General features: G+C 46.0%; 1 protein-coding gene and 1 long non-coding RNA gene across 3 annotated transcripts in view; one reads left to right on the top strand and one right to left on the bottom strand.

Annotated features, from left to right (window-relative positions):
• The window catches only part of LOC131194615 (uncharacterized), a 61,648-nt gene extending 53,673 nt beyond the window's left edge, over positions 1 to 7,975 (bottom strand). The window contains exons 1-2 of the long non-coding RNA XR_009154242.1: positions 7,924 to 7,975; positions 3,396 to 3,570 (exon numbers count right to left, since the gene is read on the bottom strand). This is a non-coding gene — a long non-coding RNA (uncharacterized LOC131194615). The remainder of the gene's footprint in view (positions 1 to 3,395; positions 3,571 to 7,923) is intronic.
• Positions 7,976 to 10,464: 2,489 nt separating this feature from the next.
• On the top strand, positions 10,465 to 15,083 carry MAFB (MAF bZIP transcription factor B). 2 transcript variants are annotated; one of them, XM_058175808.1, is made up of 2 exons: positions 10,465 to 12,216; positions 14,696 to 15,083. In XM_058175808.1, the coding sequence occupies exons 1-2, from the start codon at positions 11,243 to 11,245 to the stop codon at positions 14,739 to 14,741; spliced, it is 1,020 nt and encodes a 339-aa protein (XP_058031791.1). In that variant the 5' UTR covers positions 10,465 to 11,242; the 3' UTR covers positions 14,742 to 15,083. The 2 variants fall into 2 exon arrangements, with proteins under 2 accessions (XP_058031791.1, XP_058031790.1); XM_058175807.1 differs by lacking the exon at positions 14,696 to 15,083 and adding an exon at positions 12,624 to 13,410.
• Positions 15,084 to 17,502: the final 2,419 nt, after the last annotated feature.

Raw genomic sequence — 17,502 nt, 5'->3', positions numbered from 1 at the left:
TTTATATAGCTCAGGACCAGGGATTATATTTACACCTTTCAGCTGCATTCCATAATTCTATCTATCTATCCATCTCCATTGGAAGGACATAGTTGGCTTGAATTAAAAAGGCCACATACAGCCTTTTTTTTTATGTTTTAAAAAGTAACCAATCCTGCCTCTAAACACCACAAATCTTTATTATCTGTATATTATTGTTCTGAATTCCCTGGTGGGATTTTTTTAAACATCTCCAAAATCCTACCCAAAAAACACTCCCAAGCCTAGCTATCCTTCCTTTATAAACCCCAATATGACAGTCCTGATTAATTTATTTGTAAATCATGATTATAGGTTTTGTTCCAGCCTCTTTCTGTACAGAGATGCGGCACATGGTTGAACAAGAATCATCATTTCCAGGGTTGGCTTTTTCAGTGGGGCATACCTGACACCCAGTACACATTCTTTATTTTCTCCTACCGTTCCATACAGTATGTTGGCAGTTTAATATTTCCACGCTAACTTGGCTATATTACGGCAGATCCCTTTCACATTGTATTATTTCCTAAGCACTTTCTGTGCTTAGGAAGAATCACAGCATGTCATTTTTAGTTTAGTATTTTATACAGTGAATTTGAAAACTGCTTTAGGCCACCATAAGGACACCTTTGTTTTAAAGAGCTCTGTAACTTCTTAAAAAGGCAAAAATAGATACAACATTATGAACAGAGTGAAGTTGTTGAGATGGTCCCATTATTATTGACATCCCCTCTCTGCCTATTATTTTTCTTTTCTCTATAAAACAAACAGACAGTTTTTAATATTTTTAACAATTATTTATAATGGTGTAAGGTAATAATTGTTTTATGTTTATTGTTTTACTGGATTGTGGTACAATACCCAGAATCATTTTCCCTCAGATGGGTGGCCATATTAATTTCTGAAATAATAATGAACAAATAGACACGAAAAACAAGATTTGGAAAGACAGCAAAGAAGCAGTTACTTCAGCTGCTTATCCTAAGGAAAGGTGAACTACCAAAATCAAAAGGATAAGACAGAGTAGGAGTTACTTTTTTATATAATCAGCCACCAACTTATGTAGTTTATAGACACGAGATACAACATTAGCCACAAATCAAAAAGTCTAATATAAATAGCAGCTAGCTAGATTAATGAAAACTGATATATCACTGAACACTATTAGCTATAACGACTGAAATTGAAATGTTTTTGATCAACCTGATCTATTAATTAGTACCAGAAGCTAACGAGAGATGTCTAACTAATGTCAGTTCACATGGAAATTGATGGTTAGCCCATGATTTCCAGGATGATATTTAAATTCTCAAGTAAATTAATTCAACTCATATTTTATTTACACATATTTATCATAATAATGCATCGTTCTCATCTTCAGAAAACATTCCCCAAATTTAATTCTCTTAGCATTCCCAGTTTAAAACAATATATTGCTTAGAAAAAATATGTGCAAGACACTCTAGGCTTGCTAAAATGAATAGGCATTTATTGCTGTAATTAGTCAATACACTTTAAAATGTAAAGGCCTCCTCATTATCATCACAATTCTAATATCTTTTTAAGAAAAACAGAGCAATACTTGAAATATTCAACTTTCAATGATGCCCCTTTAAAGATGTACTTTTAAAATGCATTAACCATAAAGCAATACCAATAGAATCTTTCCCATGTGAATGTCTATGGAGATTCTCAGTCATCCAGGTCATGTTTGTCCCAAAGGTGCTTTTTCAAGTGGCAACTGGACTGTCTGGTTTTTCTTTGAAGACATTTTGCTTCTCATCCAAACGTTTTCAAAGAAAAACCAGAAAGTCCAGTTGCCTCTTGAAAAAGCATTTTTGGGATTTGCATGTGAGCGTAGCATTAAAGAAGTTGAACCAACCCTATTTATTTAAATTACAGCAATGTTGAACACCCATATGTTTCTCTTAATGGGAAAGGTTTACACGGTGAAAACCAGCCATAGCATGAAAAAAGGTAATCAAGGTCTCCTTTTGGCATTGCGAGATCATATCATTTATTGGATTTAGTATTACGATAGATTTTGACAAAATGCAATGGATTTATTGGATATGTGTCTTTTCTAATGGGCTAGCTCCTTATTATCCTTAGTACCACCATAGATATTTTATTCCTAGGTTTGAGCTGTAGTCTGTACAAATGTTTATTATTGATATATGAGATTCTTGGTCATTTATGGCAAACTGAATAGCCTTGCAAAATGATAGCCTTGCTTTAATTAACTCTCTCACATAAAGTCACCCACCCACCCATACTTTTCTATCTTAGGGCAAAAAAGAAGAAAACACATAATTTCTCTTCGGTTTGTTCCCTCTGAACAGGGAAGGAAATGAAATACAGAACTACCCAATGAACCAGTATATTATGTTATGGCATTTGTTCTTCATTGCTCTCCCATCTTTTCCCTCTAAGTATTAAGGCCATGTTGGATTCAAGCCAATGGAAACCATCCAGACAACATTGTCTACATAGCCACCAAATATTGAAATGCTCGGCTATAATATATTATAGCGCTAGTGATTTCCATGCCAGGGATGTCATGTAACCCCAAAATTTTGTTTTAATTGAGTTGAGGATTGGATTGAGAGGTGTGTTTTTTTATGGCCGTATTCAGAGACATCTCCATAAATATTCTGCAGTAAGAGAAAGAAAGAAAAAAGAAGCATAGGATTGAGCCCTATTCACTCTATTTTCCTATAATGATTGTAATGCTAAAGTCTGTCCCCACAACCATCAGGGCTACAGTTGAAATTTTCCCTTCTAAATCAAAGAAAGGCTGTTTTTTATTTCAGTCTCATGATACATTTCTAATAATCTTTGGGAGCAATTTATTTGTGGCTTGCGTCATTAATGAATTTATTTTAATAACGGTCATGCCGTTTACTGATTTCCAAAGGGGAAAGGTCACAATTCAGACAACTACAAATGTAAATGTGCAAAGTCTTCCTTTGTTGTGATCAGAAAAGATCAAAAAAAAAAAAAAAAGCTGAGACTTCTACTTACTCAATGCAGAGGGAAGGCCAGAGTTAAAATAAAAAATTTTTTTTAAAAAAAGGGGTGGGGGGAGAGAAGGAAATGCAATCAAAACTCTGTTCACTCCTGTTGAACCCTTGTACAGCTTCCCAGAGGTGACACAGTCTTCCAAGCAAACCCACATGCCTGAACCAAAAGGCAGCCCACAAATGCAGCAATTTAAGGTGCACATTCTAATTAAGCCTAAATGCATTAAGCTAATGGATTAATCAGTTGTAGGCACAGCGATATTGCAATGCCTTTGAGCATCTGCGGTTGGTGGATGGATGGCAGGAAGGGAACCAGAAGAGAGAAATTGCTGCTGCTTTTGTGAGGAGACCTACCTTGGTTAGGGGCTTTTTCCCTTAGGAGAGATCCACCGGTTGCTTGCCCCTGGGATCGAGTCAGTCAAACTGGAGGGAGGTTCCTCTCTCCTGAGTCATTGAGGCCAAAGTCAAAACATTTACAAGGAGGGTAAAAAAAAACAACCACCACCGGACTTGCACAGTATCGCCAGTCCTGGGAGAGAGAGGGAGGGGGGGGAGGGAGAGAGAGAAAGAGAGAGAGAGAAAGGTGCAGAAAAGAAACAACAAAGGTACTAAACTGAAAACTTAACATTCGTGGGCTACTTCCACTTCAACGCTCCCCCTCTCCCCACGCCTGATTCTTGCAAAGCACATCTCTTGATATGCAATCGATGATTAACTAAGGGTGGGGGGGAGGGAGAAACCCGGAGCAGAACTAAACCCAAGGGCCGCTGACTTTCCTTGCTTCTGAGATATATATATGATATATACACAGGAGCAGCCAAAGTGGCGCCATTTTTTTCTTCCCAATTTCTTTCCTCCCCCACCCCTGTCCCTCCGCCGCCCTCCTTTGACTTCTCTTAAAACCTGCGCTCCGAAACAAGAGCAACCCCTCCCTCCCACCTCTACACTTAAAGAGAACCGGGCCGAAAAAGCATTGCAGGATTCCAATCCCCTTAGCAGCGCAGGCTGGCTGGTTGACTGGCTGGCCAGCTGGCCCCCGCATAAGCTAGCGGACGCTTGCACTGATAAGTAGGGAGGGAGCTAGGTAAGTATCGCAAAGGCCAGATGGCAGCAGCAGCGGTGAAGCTTCGCCTCCCTGCGGAATCTCTTGGGTGGGGGAGTTCAAATGGGATTCCAGGGACGCTCCCCCCCCCAGTTGAGTAGTTATAATGGGGGAGGGGCGGAGAGATAAAAAAAAGAAACTTTCCCTTAGTTTCAAGCGTGTGGTTTGGACATTAAATTCCTCTTCGATTTCAGCGGCAGCGCATTTCTGGATCCGCGCCCCTCCCATTAAAATAAACTTTGGGTCCGGCTTTTCGGGACTATACAGGTGAGCACATTTCTTGCCTGAAGTCACGTGGGTGAGAGACCCTTCTTGTTCAACTGATCTAAGTGCGTCTAAATCACTGCCCCGAGCGACCGATCGAGAGCAAACCCCGCTCCCCTATCCTAGAGGCAGTTAAAGGGGCAAGTCGAGGGTTTGTCAATTTTGGTGTGTGTGTTGTTGGTTTTTTGAATGGAAGCGGCTTGGAAACAGAGGCTATCTCGGGTTATCCTGTGCTAATCGACCCTTCCTTTTAGTTTCTTTGGCGTTACAAACTGAGCAAATGAACCCAACCTCTCGTTTCCGAAAGAGTATCCACTGTCGGTGTTTTGTTTTGTTTTTTTTACCCTTCCAAGGAAAAAGGAGCTGTCCCGTCTCTCAGTCTTGACGGCGCCTCCCCCCCCGCCCCCGATCGCAAGCAGCGATCGACTGAAGATGTCACTCTCGCTTCTGAAATAGATTTATTTTAAGTGGGTGGATAGGATTTCGTTTCAAATTTGCCGGGCTTATCCGCGGCTGTGATCTTCAGAAGAACCCGCCACCCAGAAGACAGCAGGATGGTTTTTAATCTCGCTGCTGTGGTTCGGATCCGCTTCTTTTATAAAGGGATTCCCCCCCACCTCCGTACTTTTAGAAGGACTACACATAGAGTAGAAACATCAGGTGTGACTCTGAAATAAAGCATTAGTGCTTTTCACGGGATGGGACCAAATACCCATAAGAGAACCTTTGTACGAATTACACCGCCATCCTTCGAAAACCCAGCGCAATTTCGCTCCGGAGTGCCTCCGCCTGGCCAACTGTGCACTGAACCCGCCGCCCGTAGATGCTGCGCTGGGCTGCCTCGCAGCGATCCCTGCGTAGCTGCTAAACTTTGCGGGCTCAGGGAGAACGCGCGCCTGCGTGTGAGATGGGACTTCCGTCCTACTTTTTCTCCCTTACTTACTAAAGTAAAGGCCGAGATCTGGGGTGGGTGGGGGGTGTCTACGGACTTGTAGATTAGCCTCACTGAACCCACCGCAGGTCTTGCTGTCTAAAGTATCTGTCTTGAGTCAGATCCGCTTATGAAATTGACTTAGGTGTAAGTAACAGTGGGAGCTGGCGCTTTCCACTCTCACTATATCTAGGATTCGGATTCAGTCCGGAAATCGTGGCACTCATTCTCTATCAGTTAAGGGGAATGTAAATGAGAGTAGATTAAATGAATTGAGGTGGTGGATTAGGGTACCAAAACGGGCTGAGTTAAAATTTACAGACTTCCGGAAGAAGAGCTCAACCTGTTCTAAATATATTTCCTAAGCAGAGAAGGTTTCCTTTCAGGTAAATCATCCTGAATCAAAAGGTTATTTTCAATCCGTCGGGCGACTTGGAGACTTATTCCCGTGCATGGGAGTAAGTCTCCAAGTCGCCATTCAGGATTGCAGAGGGAGATCTCCAGCGCAAAAGAATGGCACGTTGTTTTTGTTTTGGTCTTCTCTTCATTCTCTGGGGACCAACAAGAGGAGGGAGACCCCGAACTCTAACAGGTGCTTCATTCCTTGAGAGTGCGCCTAACAAGGTTGCTGGTTAAAGCGACTTCCTTGGAAATAACTTGCCCGAACGCCAACATTTCCACCTTCAATTCAGGTTGCAAGCCTCAACAGACCCCAATCCCAAAGGGTGGCGGCGGAAATCCCAGGTTTGAAAACAAGGCGCGTTTGGAGCTGAAGCCACATAAACACTAAACTATCATACAAATGTCTCTTGGATTCCCAAAGTTCTGGGATAGGCTTGGGGACCAAGGACTCAGCCGAAGTGAATCGCTTTGCAATGATTTATGGGGGAGAAGCTCTACTACAGGGCGACTCCCCACTGACATCCGATTCATTCTGGCTGGTCTTTGGCTTCCGATTCCAAAGAGTATGAAAGTTCCATTTAATAGATTTTAAGAAAGACTTTGGAGTTATTTTTCTCCTCTCCTATTTGTGTTTTAAGTCTAGGGACGCTCTCGCCTTTTATAATCCTGGGGCAGATTCAGGTTTGGCAATTTAAATTTACAAAGCACCCAGTAATCTAACCCAACCTGTAAATTCAGGGAAAAGGAGACCCAAAATCTCTGGAAGTTCCAGGAACCCGATTCATAATAACACCAGACTGGCGGCGGCGGCGGGGGGGGGGCGGTTTCGTCCAAATGTGCCCACATTTCGTGAAGGAAGCCTCTCTTAAACCGTTAATGAGTAGGAATAAAAAGGCTATTGAAACAGGGGGGAGGGAAGCGCCTTTTTATGATTGCCTACATAGTTTATGACAAACGAGCGCTGAGAAAAGCCCGCCAGGGAGGCTGCAGGAAATCTTCAGTGGAGAAGGAAGGAAGGAAGGAAGGAAGGAAGGAAGGAAGGAAGGAAGAATCTAATTTACAAAGAATTAATGGACAGTGCGGGGGTGTTAAGAAAAAAAGAAAAAAAAAACATCCAGACCTGGTCTCTACCTTTGCCTGGAGCGGGGCCCTGTGCCCCTCCTCCCGCCCGCCGCTCCCCCCTGCCCCACGAGAAGTGCAGTGGTTTGACTGCTGAATGCTTAAGCGAGGATGCCTCTCCACGGATCGCGCGGTCTGGCTACTGAGCGCCAGGAAACAACTGTGCGGGGGAGGGGGGAGGGCGGCGGCGAGGGGATGTGCGCTGAAGGGCACTTTCTTTTCCGGCAAGGAAGGGAAGCGCTCGGGCTACTCGCTTTTCCACCAGGGTGCCGCCTTACCCGACCGTTTTCTTTTGAGACACAGTCTTTGGTTGCCCTCGCTCCCAAATCTTGGGATGCTTTGTAGTGACCAAGCTGCTGCAAAAACCCTTCAGGAGGCGCTTCTCACGCTGTGCGTTTCAAAAAGGCATTATCCCTCAGTCTAGTCGCAAGAGTGGGGAGGGGGGGCGATCGGTGGTAAATAAGAATCCGGAAACGGATTGTCCCCATCCATCCAGCAATCGCTTGATGGATTCTAAGGCAGGAAACTTGATTCGGGTGGGAATTGAACTCGATGGGCATTTCTTCAGAGCGCGGGTGTTTAGGATGGGCCTGTAAAAATCAAAGGTTTTTATACAGATCGGAAATGCTATGACAAACAAGAACTACAAAAATAGATATCAATAACAAGCCTACGGCGATCTTTTTCATAAATTAAGGACATGCGATCCTAACTGGATTGAAGTTGAGGGCGCCTATCCCAGGCGCAGCCTTCTGGGCAAGTCACTCCTACTGAACTCGCGAAGAAACAAAGGGCAAAGTTAAGACCTCGATCCCAAGATACTCTTAAAATGATGCTCTCCGGTTTCTGGTAGCGTTTTGTTCCAGCTTAAATAACCCGGGAACCCACCGCCCGAGTGCTTTCCGCCAAAGATGGGCCGAAGGCACTTTCCTTCCCCGGAACTCTGGCTGCGGAGTTTTCCCCCTCCGTATAGAATTCAGGAAGGTCAGATCCATAAGGATTTGGGCCGCCGAACGGGCCTAGTGTCGGATTCGAACTCAGACCCCTCTCTTCTAAGTTCTTACCCTATGCTTTTGAGGGCAGGGACGGCGAGCGGACAGACGAGGCCACTTGCTTGGGAACGCTTCGGCTGATGGGGAAGCAAAATCGAGGAGGAGAAACCTCAACCAGCCGGGAAGGAGGGAAGTTTGTAGGCTCCAGTTCCCTTTCCTGAGAGGCCGCCCGGCTGACCTCCACGGTTTGTTTCTTTCCCCCGAAGCGAGCGCAGGAAGTTAGCCGGGGGTGGTGGGGGGTGGGGGTGGCGCAAAGGAAAGCTCTCTAGAACTGGGAATGTGCCCACTGGCGTCGGAGGAAGGAAACTGGCAGACACCTTTCGCCCGAAAACTTCGAAATGTATATCAGTTTTTGGCTTTCCTTTCCGTCTGCCTTTCATTTGGACGAGCGCATTAGTTGACGGCTCGCAACTTAAGTTTTACCTTCGGCCTGTAAGTTTTCCCTCGCCATATAAAGTTGGGGAGGGGCGGTGGATTGTAAGAACCTCTTGCTTGGTTCCTCAGAAGCCCTTGGTTTAAAAAGAAAAAAAAACCACACACACCATTCTTTCACTCCAAAGAGTGCCGCAGATCACGTCCCTCCGGAGATCACCCAAGAGAAGCCTCCTTCCCCTTCCTCTCTCTCTCCCCCCCTCCTTCCTCAAGTCCCCAAAAACCTTGGGCAGCTTCCTAGAAGCAAGACCACCTGGTCCCGTTGATTTTATTAGCATTCGTTTTGAAACAAAGGTATATCTACAGTTGCAGAGTGTCAGGGCAACACCGTCAAGATCGCTCCCGAAATACACGCGTTTAGGGCTGGGATTAAAGCAAAAACCAGGAGGGAACCGGTGGAGCTTTCTGACGTTAAGGGCCCGTACTTCGTTGCTTATGGACGAAGCCTTCTTTATTTCTTCGCGCACAAAGCCTAGCGCTCCCCGGGTTGGGTAAGAAAAAGTCACTGGCCATTCCTGTTAAAAGCAGAATGCGCTTTGCATCATGAATTTTTTCTTTTTCTGCCCTTGAATAAAAAGCAGCGGAGGTTAAGAGTTCAATCGGATCAATATATATAAACCACGTATTCTCTGAATAAGCGATCAAGAAAATCCCTTTTTGTGTATGTGTAAGCGAGCGCATGTGTCTAGGGGGCAGATAAAGGAATAAAACAACGGCTCTCGTGAGAGCGAAGGCTTGGTTTTAAAATGCCTGCGTTTTAGCAAGGATGAGTATTTCAATGCGCAGAGCCCCTTGCTACGCACGTCCTTGCAATGTGCCTCGCTTTACACCTGGGCTTCGTTTCATTTCCAGACTTGGTTAGGGATTTCTCTCTCTCTCTCTCTCTCTCTCCCCCCCTTTAATGGATGCGATTTTTCGTGTGACCACTTGGGGTCGCGCTTTATGTCCGTTTGGAGCAGAGGAGCGCGGGGAGGAGGGGGAGGGGACGAAAACGCGAGAGAGACTTAATCTCCCTTAATCGTTACAAAACGTTCAAACAAAAATACAGACGGCGACCCCCCTCCGAAAAACCCCTACCTCCATACAGAATAAGGTCTCCTTTGCATGCAATGGTGGAAAGCAAGAGGGGTGGGGGAGTCGCAGCTCGTCCCCAGAAGCGAAACGCAACTCTTAATGCCTCCTTCCTGCTTTCCTTTCAATCTCAGCCGGGAATTAGTGTTGCCCTTTTGCTTATTTCGCTTTTAAAGCACTTCCAAATTTAGGATCGCTTTTCTAATCCCTCGTTCCGGCTTCGATTTTGATTTGATCAAAATCAAATTTTGATTTTGATTTGATTTCACAACTTCGTTGCAACTTGCTGAACAGCCGAGGCGACTCTCCACCCCTCCGGGCGTTCAGTGGGACATCCAAAAGTTATGGAGAGGGTTGGAGGGTGAAATCTTTTTCTCTCTGGGCCCGCGTTCACACACAAACGCGCGCGCGCGCGAACAGTACCCCGATTTCACTTTCTGGGAACTTTAAACTCTCGCCTCCCTTCTCAAGGAGCAAAGTGTCACTTATTATTATTATTATTATTATTATTATTATTATTATTATTATTATTATCATTATCATCATCATCATCATCATCATCATCATCATCATCATCATCATCCTCTTCTTTTCCTGAGCTGTTGTAAAAATCACTCTTTTTTTAACCAGGATTTTTTTTAAAAAAGTGACCACATTATTAATAACAAGAATCCCAAATAACCTTTCCACGTAATAGGTAGGAAGTGGTGGGGAGGGGCGGTGAAAAAGAAATCAGGACCGAGACACCTTTCCTGACTGCGGATGGAGGGCGGGGGAGGGGAGAAGCGCGGCCGAGCTGAGATTTCGGGAAGATTAAAGCAGCCAAACACAACCAGCGCAGCTGGAACTCCGCTCCGCGGGCTTCTCCTCCAGCTGCTCGTCAGCTGACTGGCTGGGAGCTGTCACTCTCTTTCAAGACAAGCTCCGCCCCCCCCGGCTACCCCAGGAACTCAGCGTCCGAGCAGCGGTTGGTCGGAGCGCTCCGCCGGCCCGCCCCTAAGCCTGAGTGTCAGCGAGGAAAACAATATAAGACACCAAGTGGGGCGGCTGGGCGAATCACAGCTGTTCAATCCCAGCGCTGGAGGCTGCGGCTGGGAGCTGAGCGCGGAGGAGGAGGAGGAGGTGGAGGTGGTGGGGCGCCTTTCCCCCCCTTTTTTTCCTTCTTCCCCTCCCTCCCCTTTCCCAGCGCCGATCCTGACGGCGGCCAATCAACCCACCTTTTTCCGCCAAAGCTGCCGAGCGAAACAAAAAGTTGCACGGGAATCGCCGCCGCGGCGGGTTGAAAAAAAAGCCGGACTTACAAAAGAAAAGCAAAGAAAGAGGCGCAGAGAGTTATTCTTGTTATTATTTTTTGTGTTTTAAAACCCAGCGAAAGATTTTCCCCCTGAAGGGGGAAGGGGGCACCGCAGCAGCAGCAGCAGCAGCTCAATCCGCCCTCGCAGGATTTTCCTTCCTTCTGCCAGCGGGGTTACTGGCCAGGAAAGCGAAATCGGGCAAGTTGCCTTGTCCTGTTTCTCTTTTTGCTGTTTGCCTAGAGCTGCGGTCTCCGTTAGAGAGAAGGGGAAAGCGGCGGCGGCGGCGGCGGCAGCAGGAGGAGGAGGAGGAAGCAGAGCGGCCGCAGCCTCGTGTGCGCGGGTCTCCCTCGCCTGCTTTGGCTCGGCGGCTCCCGGGCTCGGCGAAGAACGGAAGAAGAAAGTTTTCTTCGGACTTGGCTGGCCCCCCTGAGAAAGCCGAGGCCCTGGAGTGAGGCGACCAAGCGGCGAAACCACCTCCTTTCCCTCCCTCTCTCCGACCCGGAGGGGAGCCGTTCCCGCCGCTACACCGCGCGATGGCTGCCGAGCTCAGCATCGGCCCCGAGCTGCCCACCAGCCCCCTGGCCATGGAGTACGTCAACGACTTCGACCTGATGAAATTTGACGTGAAGAAAGAGCCGCTCGGCCGAGCCGATCGCTCGGGCAGGCACTGCACCCGCCTCCAGCCGGCCGGCTCGGTATCTTCCACCCCCATCAGCACCCCTTGCAGCTCGGTGCCGTCCTCGCCCAGCTTCAGTCCCACCGAGCAGAAGACGCACCTGGAGGACCTCTACTGGATGGCCAACAGTTACCAGCAGATGAACCCGGAGACGCTCAACCTGACGCCGGAGGACGCCGTGGAAGCTCTCATCGGGTCCCACCAAGTGCCCCAACAGCTCCAGAGCTTCGAGAGCTTCCGGGCCGCCGCTGCCCATCATCACCATCATCCCCACCACCATCATCATCACCATCACCCGTACGGAGGGGTCCCCCACGAAGACCTGTCTGGCGCCGGGCACCCGCACCATCACCACCACCCGCACCATCACCAGGCCTCTCCCACCCCCTCCACTTCGTCCAGTTCCTCCCAGCAGATGCAGAACACGCACCCTCCTCACCCTTCCTCCTCCGCCTCCTCCTCCGCCTCGTCTTCCAGCAGCGTGGAGGACCGGTTTTCCGACGACCAGCTGGTCTCCATGTCGGTGAGAGAGCTCAACAGGCACCTGAGGGGCTTCACCAAGGACGAAGTGATCCGCCTTAAGCAGAAGAGGCGGACCTTGAAGAACCGCGGCTACGCCCAGTCTTGCAGGTACAAGCGGGTCCAGCAGAAGCATCACCTGGAGAACGAAAAGACCCAACTGATCCAGCAGGTAGAACAGCTCAAACAAGAGGTGACCCGACTGGCCAGAGAAAGAGACGCCTACAAGCTCAAGTGCGAGAAACTGGCCAGCAATGGTTTTCGAGAAGCCGGATCCACCAGCGACAACCCGTCTTCTCCCGAGTTCTTCATGTGAGTCCTTTAAAAAAAAACAAAAAACCAAGACCCCACTACCCACCCACCCATCCACTACTCCCCACTTGTTTCCCTTCTCTCCCCTCCGCTGACATCTCCATCCATCTACCCTCCCGAGCCAGCAGCGAGATTAAGGTTGAGAAAAAGAGAGTCAGAAGAATGACTGCGAGGCCTGGGAAGGGTGGGCTTCCTCCAGGCCAGGACTGTGGGGGAAACCTCTTTGGCAGCATCTTGTGTTTCTAGCTTAGCTCTGAAGGGCGGAAGGGGAAGGGTCCAACTTTCCCTCTTAATCGGCGGCTTGATAGCCAAAGGGGGCTTTGGGGAGGGGAGAGATAGGTGGGGAGGGGGGGGAAGGAAAGGCTTCTGTTAAAAGTTTTTTATACAACTTGATTGCTTGCTTGTAGAACTTTATCCTGGACTTTGCAAAACAAAGGGACGGGCACCGGACAAGCCATCTAGAATACCCACTTTGGAGTTCCTAAAAAAAAACAAAAACACGGAAGAACACATGCGAGGGGGGAAGTGGACCAGTAGCCTGGAAAAGGAGCAAGGACAATGTATGCAGGTTTTTTATAGATTGCCTGCTTTGAAAAAGACAGAATTGAGATGGGACTTAACCCTGAGAGCTAGTAAAATAGGAAAGGAAATTAAAGAGAGAGAGAGAGAGAAGCCTCCTCAGTTTTATTGCCTGCTTGATTCTATAGAAAAAAAAACAAAAAAAATCTGCATTAAAAATATTAATCCTGCATGCTGGACATGTATGGTAACTTCTATTTTGTACCATTTTCTTGTTTAAGAATTTCGCATGTCGTTGATCATCGACCATACTTTTTTTTCCTGTTGTACTGTTGTTTGTTTCTTTGAATAAGAAACTGTCACAAATTCTATATAAAAAAAAATCTTTTTACTTGCACATGCAACTGCTTGTTCTATCTCTCTATTAGCTTTATTTTTCTTTTTAAAAAAAAAAAAATATGGGAGCTCAATCCACTAGGCACATCTCCTGTGCAAGTTTCACAGAGATCAATGAGGCTTCTGCATAAGAGAACAGCTGGGGTGGATTGGGCTCTGTGTTAGCTTGTAAATAACAGCCACACCACATAAAATCTGCACAGGGCGAAACACAAGAACATTTCAGCAGGCTGGTTTTCAGTGATCATTTGTTGCAGAAATAATAACCTACAAAAAAAAAATCTGCATTAAAAATATTAATCCTGCATGCTGGACATGTATGGTAACTTCTATTTTGTACCATTTTCTTGTTTAAGAATTTCGCATGTCGTTGATCATCGACCATACTTTTTTTTCCTGTTGTACTGTTGTTTGTTTCTTTGAATAAGAAACTGTCACAAATTCTATATAAAAAAAAATCTTTTTACTTGCACATGCAACTGCTTGTTCTATCTCTCTATTAGCTTTATTTTTCTTTTTAAAAAAAAAAAAATATGGGAGCTCAATCCACTAGGCACATCTCCTGTGCAAGTTTCACAGAGATCAATGAGGCTTCTGCATAAGAGAACAGCTGGGGTGGATTGGGCTCTGTGTTAGCTTGTAAATAACAGCCACACCACATAAAATCTGCACAGGGCGAAACACAAGAACATTTCAGCAGGCTGGTTTTCAGTGATCATTTGTTGCAGAAATAATAACCTACAAAAAAAAAAATCTGAGCATTTTGCATTCAAAAAACATCCTTGTATATTTGGTGCACTTTTAAAAGCTGTAGGTTCTTTTTGTTCATTTCGTTTTCATTTTGGTTTTTGTTGGGGCAGAAAGAGTTTTTGCCTTGCATCTTTTAATTCCCCAATCTTAATTAAATTACTTGGAGGTCAAATCTGCTGAAATTAAGGAGAGCTGATCTCCAGCTCTCTGTGACTAGAAAGAACCAAGTTCCTTTGTATCCAAATTGGATTTAACTTCCAAGTAACTTCCAATGTTTGAGTCACTTTTTGAAATATTTTTTAAAAAAAAAACATTAGTCTGAGAGAAATATAATTTTAAGTGGCGACAAGGGATAATTTTAGTGGTTGGGTCTTGTGACAGTCCATCATTCGTGACCCAGCATCTGTGTGGGCCACCTGATTTTATCGCTGGCTCAGAAAAAGAAAGACTTGCAATTATTTTTCTCTCTTCTCCAAAGCAACAATTGGCCGCTTGGTTAAACTAAAACGTGAGTCAGTTTCACTGACTGCATCCAAGGCAGCTCACGTGTTTTATTAGAGTTTAAGTTTATGCCTCTGTAAAAGGATGAATGAATTCAGAATGCATAGAGGGAAAACAGCTTTCCTCTTTTAAAAAGGTGGTTTTAGCTTTGCAGCTTTCCAAGTTTAGCTTTTGCAATGTTTAATCTGCTTTTTCACGCAGCCAGTGAGTGTAGCCAGAACTTTTAGTAGTTTGGCAATTTATGGGTGTTTATTATAATTATTATTTCTTGTGATTCCCCCCTTTTTTCTCCCCCTTCTTTTTCCTCCTGCAGGTCAGTAAAAGGATTTTACGTTGCACTGACAAAAATACCAAAATGAAAACCTTTATTTTTTAGTTTCCTTTTAGAATTTGCTGGCACTGCTGGCCGGATGCATTTTGAGTTTGTATTAGTTTATAAATTAACAGTAATACCAAGAATCGTGAAAAATGAAAAGCATGGTGCTTGCAGTTTTAAATATTGTGAATATTAATAGTCATGCATCAGAAAATACCCCTCTAAGCTTTTGGGTTTTTATGGATTCAACTGTGTTGAAATCACAGCTTTGCAGCAGCAGAAAATGTTTTTATTTCATGTAAACGTTCTGAAGGGATCAATTTCAAATCCTGCTTATGATATGAAAAATATTAAAAAAACACCTCTTGGTCTTATTGTAGTTTTATTCAGACTGGTTTCTGGTTTTTGTTTTCTCTTGGTTATTAAAATTATTTCCTATTTTTGCTTACTAATATTATTGACATGGCATTTTTTAAGGGTATATTTTTTCTTGAGGGTTATTCTTGAATGTGGGAAATAAGGATAAGGGTGACTGCTATCATCACCAACTCATCCAATCAGGCAAATTATACAGAGTTGCAAGAAATGCAATTCAGGGGTTGATTCATGAACTGATTACCCTCCCCCCCCCACATTCCTGAAACACCACTGAAGTCCTGGGCAAGCAAAGATATATACAAACTGTATTACATGAATCCTATTCCCACATATACAGGAGTTTGATTGAAAGTTGTGGGACTGAGATAATCATTTAAACAAGGCAAGTCACAGGACTAATAATGTTACTTTATAATATAGACTACCTTAATGGTAAAATACAAGGATGAGGGCGGGGTGGGGAGGCAATGACCCATAATATTCCTCTTTCTTCTAACTTTCTAGCTTCTTTTAATCTGACAGGTCTTTAAATTCTAACAAGTTTTACCTGAATGCCAAGGGAAGGGTCCCTGCAGAGTGTTGCCACTGGAAAGATATTGGGCACTTGGAGGAAATGCCAGTTTGACCTTGCCTGAGATAAGTGACAGAGGAAAAGGGATTCCCAAAGGCAGGGCAGGCCAGAGGTATTTGTGTGCGTGGTGATTGTGGTGTTTAAAACAGGGGTCTCCAACCTTGGCAACTTTCAGACTTGTGGACTTCAACTCCCAGAATTCCTCAGCCAGCTTTGCTGGGAGGGAATTCTGGGAGTTGAAGTTCACAAGTCTGAAAGTTGCCAAGGTTGGAGACCCCAGGTCTAAAATGTTCATTCTTCTCCTGAAGTTTCTTCCCCTCATTTCTACCCGCTCCCCATCTGCTAAGGTCCATATCTGTTTTAGATCCTAGGTCTGCCTTCACCTATTCTCCGATTCTACCTGAGCACAGCATCACTCTCTCACCTCCACACCCACTTAAGCCCCCCCAGCCAGCGTCCCTTAACCCGCACCAGGTATTAAATGGTCATCACACAGACTAGCTTCCCACTGAGGTTTGGGTCAGCAGCAGCTGTGATGTGCACTCTGAGCTAAATCAGTGTCCACTGTGAGCTAAATCGCCCAGACCTTGAGGGGATGGGGGTGGGGGGGGACAAAGCTGCTGACACAAGCAGGCCTGAAAATCCTTTGAGGTCCCTTTTTTTGGAGTTGGAGGGACAGGTTATATTCTTCACAGTTTTGCTATTTTACACTCTGACACAATAACAACCACAATCTTGAGAAGGACGCCATAGGTGGATAAAAACGCTGGAACACCTGGCTGGCCGTGCGCTCAGTCACATAATAATGGTAGCCACCAGCACCACAGCGGTGTAGGCTCCTAACACCTCTGGGGAACTGGGCTTCCTCCCAACGCCTTTCCTGAGGAGCGAGCTTTTCCTGGTTCTTGCCTTGCTCTCCAACGTGGAGGCAGGGATTTCTGTCTCCCTGGAAATATCCCCTTCCCCTTTTTCACCCCTCCGTCGGTTGGCTTCTCCATTAAGCCTCCAGCCTTGGCGGCAGCGAACACTACTAAAAAGTGGGAACGGCCGAAAGGCAAGCGCTTAATTATGCTTTTCCCCCTCCCCGCTTTTCCCCCCACCGAGACTCCCGAGATCAAACAAACAAACAAAGCGCCGATCGGTCAGAAACCGCGACCAGCTGGAGCCGAAGCCAACCGGCGTTTCAAGCAGCTATTTTCCGCTTTTCATTTAACCCAAGAGCGGTGCGCCCTGACTGAAAGCAAAGGGGGTCTGTCCCAGCTCGCCTACTTCAAGGCCGGCGGGCAAATGTAGGACATACTCGGTGAGTGACATTTGCCTCCCAATGAGCCCCATGATTTTAGTCGCTCCGACTAAGCCACCTTCCTTGACCTCGACACCCTGGGCACAGGAATCACGATGCAACCGCAACACAAGATTGATGCCATTACAGATCGGCTGTGGTCCTTAAGAGATGTCCCAAATCTCCCTTAGTTCGGCGGTTTCAGACTCACAAGGCTGCCTTCGTGTAAAACAACAACAACAAATCTTCAAAACTTAGTTTGAGGTGAACCCCGGTTCGCTCAGCAAGGCGGCTGGTGAGAAAATCAGCGCTGGGAAATCATCTCGGTTGGGCCGATCGCGGTAAGCCCAGACCATTTATTTTGTTTTAACCTAATAGCGAATCTCGAAGTTTAAATTCAACTCCAGGAGATTTCCTGGACACCGAACTGGCAGCGGTAGGGTGGGATTGTCCCAGAATCAGAGGGTGGCCACAGCGCTCAGTTTGGACTACTGTCATCTGCAAGAGCTAGCGGGTCGCTGGATGCCCCCCCCCACTTTTAATTCCCCCCCCCTCCAAGTTGGGGGACAGCGC

The sequence above is a fragment of the Ahaetulla prasina genome, chromosome 3, assembly GCF_028640845.1.
Source record: "Ahaetulla prasina isolate Xishuangbanna chromosome 3, ASM2864084v1, whole genome shotgun sequence".
NCBI classification, from domain to species: Eukaryota; Metazoa; Chordata; class Lepidosauria; order Squamata; family Colubridae; genus Ahaetulla; species Ahaetulla prasina.
The sequence above is the reverse complement of the archived record's forward strand: the minus strand, read 5'-3'. Positions and strand labels throughout refer to the sequence as shown.